Here is a 3,097-nt window from a genome sequence, read left to right as displayed (position 1 = left end):
TAAAAGAATCCCATCCTAGGCACAGAGGGTTCATTCAAACTGATAGTGAAATCAGCATGGCCAGTACCTCAAAGACTAGATGTATTATCCTAGCGAGGTAATAGAATTCACATAGAATGCTGTTTTGTGTGACAAGCAACTACAATGTTTTTATAAACCAGCTGCCAGCAACATTTTAAATCCATGGGCTGGAACAGCTTGGCTTCTGTCCAACGCAAGCCAGGTGGCTTCTGTGACACAGTGGTGGGGCGGGGAGAGCATGGAGGAGCTTTGCCTGTGCAGGCCAGGGAGCTCAAAGCTCTGCCCATGCCACAGCTGCTACTCGTTGCTCCCCAGCAGGGGTGCAGGCACAGCTTGGGTGGGGTTAGGGAAAGTGGTGGAGGGAACTGCACTGGGGCCAGGTAGCTGTAGTGCATGCCCACACAGCTACTCCTCCTGTGCCACAACTAAGAGGCAGGAAGAAGGAAGGGAAGAAGCAGCAGCAGTGTAGACACAGCTTCCAGTTGTCTGGCCCTGGAGCAGCTCCCCACCACCTGGAGCCCCAGCTGGGGAGGAGGGGAGCTGGGAGAAGTGGCAGCACAGCTCCTAGCTTCCCAGCCTGACACCCATGCCACAGATGAAGTAGAGGCTAAGGGGTGAGGGGAAGAAGCAGTGGCAAGGGCGCAGCCGGAAGTTGCACAACTCTGGTAGAGCTCCTTGAGGGTACTTTTGGCATGGGCACAGGCAAAGCCCTAGGGCTCTGTGGCCCAGGATCAAGTGACTCTGTAGTATGTATGTTGCCAACCCCTGTTCTAAACCGTTCAAAGAAGACAGTTGAGTGGAAGCTGAATAGGAAAGGTGACAGAGCAGCTGCAGAAAGATTTCACCCAGCTAGTGAGCGGGCAAAAAATAGTAGATGAAGTTCAGTGTTGGTAAATGCAAGGTAATGATATGATAAAAAATAACTTCAATTATACATACATAATGCTGGGTTTTGAACTAAGTATTACAACTCAGGGTAGAGACCTTGGAGTGGCTATAGACAGTTAAAAACATCAGCTCAAGATCCAGTAGAGACCAAAAGCCAATAAAATGCTGGGCATCTTTAAGAAGGGAATAGAAAACAAGACAGAAAACATCCTCATACCATTATATAAATCAATGGTACACCCACATATTGAATACGGTATGGAGTTGGGGTCTCTGCAACTCAAAAAGGATGTAACAGAATTAGAAAAGGTGCAAAGCAGAGCAACCAAAATGATCAGGGGTATGGAGCAGCTGCCATACAAGGAGAGACTAAAAAGGCTAGTACTCTTCAGTTTGGAAAGAAAAGTGCTGGGGGGGGCAGGATAAACTAAAGGTCTATAAAATCATGAAGGGTTTGGACGAAGTGAACAGGGAGCTGTTGCATCCCGAGTCCCAGAATGCTAGAACCAGGGGGCACCCAATGAAAATTAGTAGGAGTCAGGTTTAAAATTAGTACGAGATTTTTTTATGAAACACAGTTAACTTGTAGAATTCACTGCCACTCAAGCTGATAGAGGCAGATAACATAGCCAAGATCAAAAAGGGACTAGACAAATTCATGGATAACAGATCTATTAACAGCTGTTGAACAGAATGGTTGAAGATGTTTTATCTGGCATCTCTAAACCAATGATGGTGGATGCAACAAATGAAAATGGATACGGGATAGATGACCCTAGATCTATCCAGTTCAATGTTCTCCCTCTAGCAGCTGCTTCTGCCACTGTCAGAAACTGGATACAAGGCTAGACGGATCACCAGTCTGACACAGTATGGAACTTATATAATTCCTATAATAAACAGTTCAAAACAGGATAGATTAGTAGTATGAAGAAAACCATTTATTTGTTCTCTACAAAACAAAATAACACAGGATTAGAACAACAGACCAGGAGAACATACAAAGGTCTTCCCCTCATGGCTAAAGATGACATGGTCAGCACTGTTTTCCTTTCACTGGTTTCTTCTAAATTAGGATTTGGCAGATGGACTCTGAGCATACTCATCTCTCAGCGTGCTTTCTTCTCCAAGTTCTGGCTTACAAGACTTTCATGTCTTTTGAGAGTCTAAAATAAAATGACAAGGAAAGAGTGGACATGTCACATAAGAGGCTGTAGCAATGAACTTGGAACTAGGAGTCAACAAGATATTTGATTTTGAGGTGAATAATATTAATACATTCATACTAAGAAATGGCTCTTTTGAGCCTATGCACAGCTGCTCTTTTGCAATAACTGTCAACTTTAACATCAGACAAGAGGATTAAAATAAAAGCCCCAAAGAAACAAGTGCCTGATCCTTGAAGTTTGTTATTTCCCTGAATCCAAATTAAGCCAAGACAACAATGGCTTCAGCAGACACATCCCAATTTCTTTTAGATGGCTATACTCTTCCTTATTTCTCAAAAGGCAGCAGTTATTGGAAACAAACCAAAGATAGATATAAAAATTACAACAGATTCCAGTACAAACTGCTGTGGTCATGAAGCACTTAAAAATTACTTCCACTACAATCTCACTTTCCAATGTTTTCACTAATTCATAAACCACCAAAACAAGGACTGGAGCTGTCTCTCTCCAGCTTCTCCAGAAAGGGAGTTAGCTTTTAGAAGTCAGAAGGAAATCCCTTTCAGTCCTGTTTGTATTCAGAGAAGAGGACACAATAATATATTTACCAATTATAAACATGTCCTGGGGTATAGGTTGTAGCTGTGTTGGTCTAAGGGAATAGGCAGACAAAGTTCTTTGGGTAAATCTGATATCTTTTATTAGACCACAAGAATAGGTTAGTGCAGCACTTCTCAACTGGTGGGTTACAACCCAAAAGTGGGTTGCAACAATATTTGAAAGGGTTGCAAGGAAGTTCTAGAAAAACCTGCAAAAGTACAGGTTTCCCCTTGCAGGCTGGCAGTGTTCCAGCCTGCAAGCGGCTGCTTGGGATGATTGGAGGCAGCAAGCAGATGCGCATCTGCATGTGGCCAGCATACAGCGAGGCCGGATCATGGGAGCAGCCCCAGCTGCTGGACCCAGGTAAGTGTATGAGGAGTGGGGGATGGAAGTCCAGGGGACTGTCTGGAGGACTTTGGTGG

The 3,097-nt window shown here is 44.2% G+C and overlaps 1 protein-coding gene across 1 annotated transcript in view; it reads right to left on the bottom strand.

Moving 5' to 3' along the window:
• Positions 1 to 1,828: 1,828 nt before the first annotated feature.
• The window catches only part of FAM162A (family with sequence similarity 162 member A), an 18,616-nt gene continuing 17,347 nt past the window's right edge, over positions 1,829 to 3,097 (bottom strand). The window contains exon 5 of the mRNA XM_019516082.1: positions 1,829 to 2,075. Coding sequence (XP_019371627.1) covers positions 2,019 to 2,075 — 57 coding nt within the window. The 3' untranslated portion in view covers positions 1,829 to 2,018. The remainder of the gene's footprint in view (positions 2,076 to 3,097) is intronic.

This window comes from Gavialis gangeticus, unplaced genomic scaffold (assembly GCF_001723915.1).
Source record: "Gavialis gangeticus isolate Ggan-Ray unplaced genomic scaffold, GavGan_comp1, whole genome shotgun sequence".
Taxonomy (NCBI): Eukaryota; Metazoa; Chordata; order Crocodylia; family Gavialidae; genus Gavialis; species Gavialis gangeticus.
The sequence above is the reverse complement of the archived record's forward strand: the minus strand, read 5'-3'. Positions and strand labels throughout refer to the sequence as shown.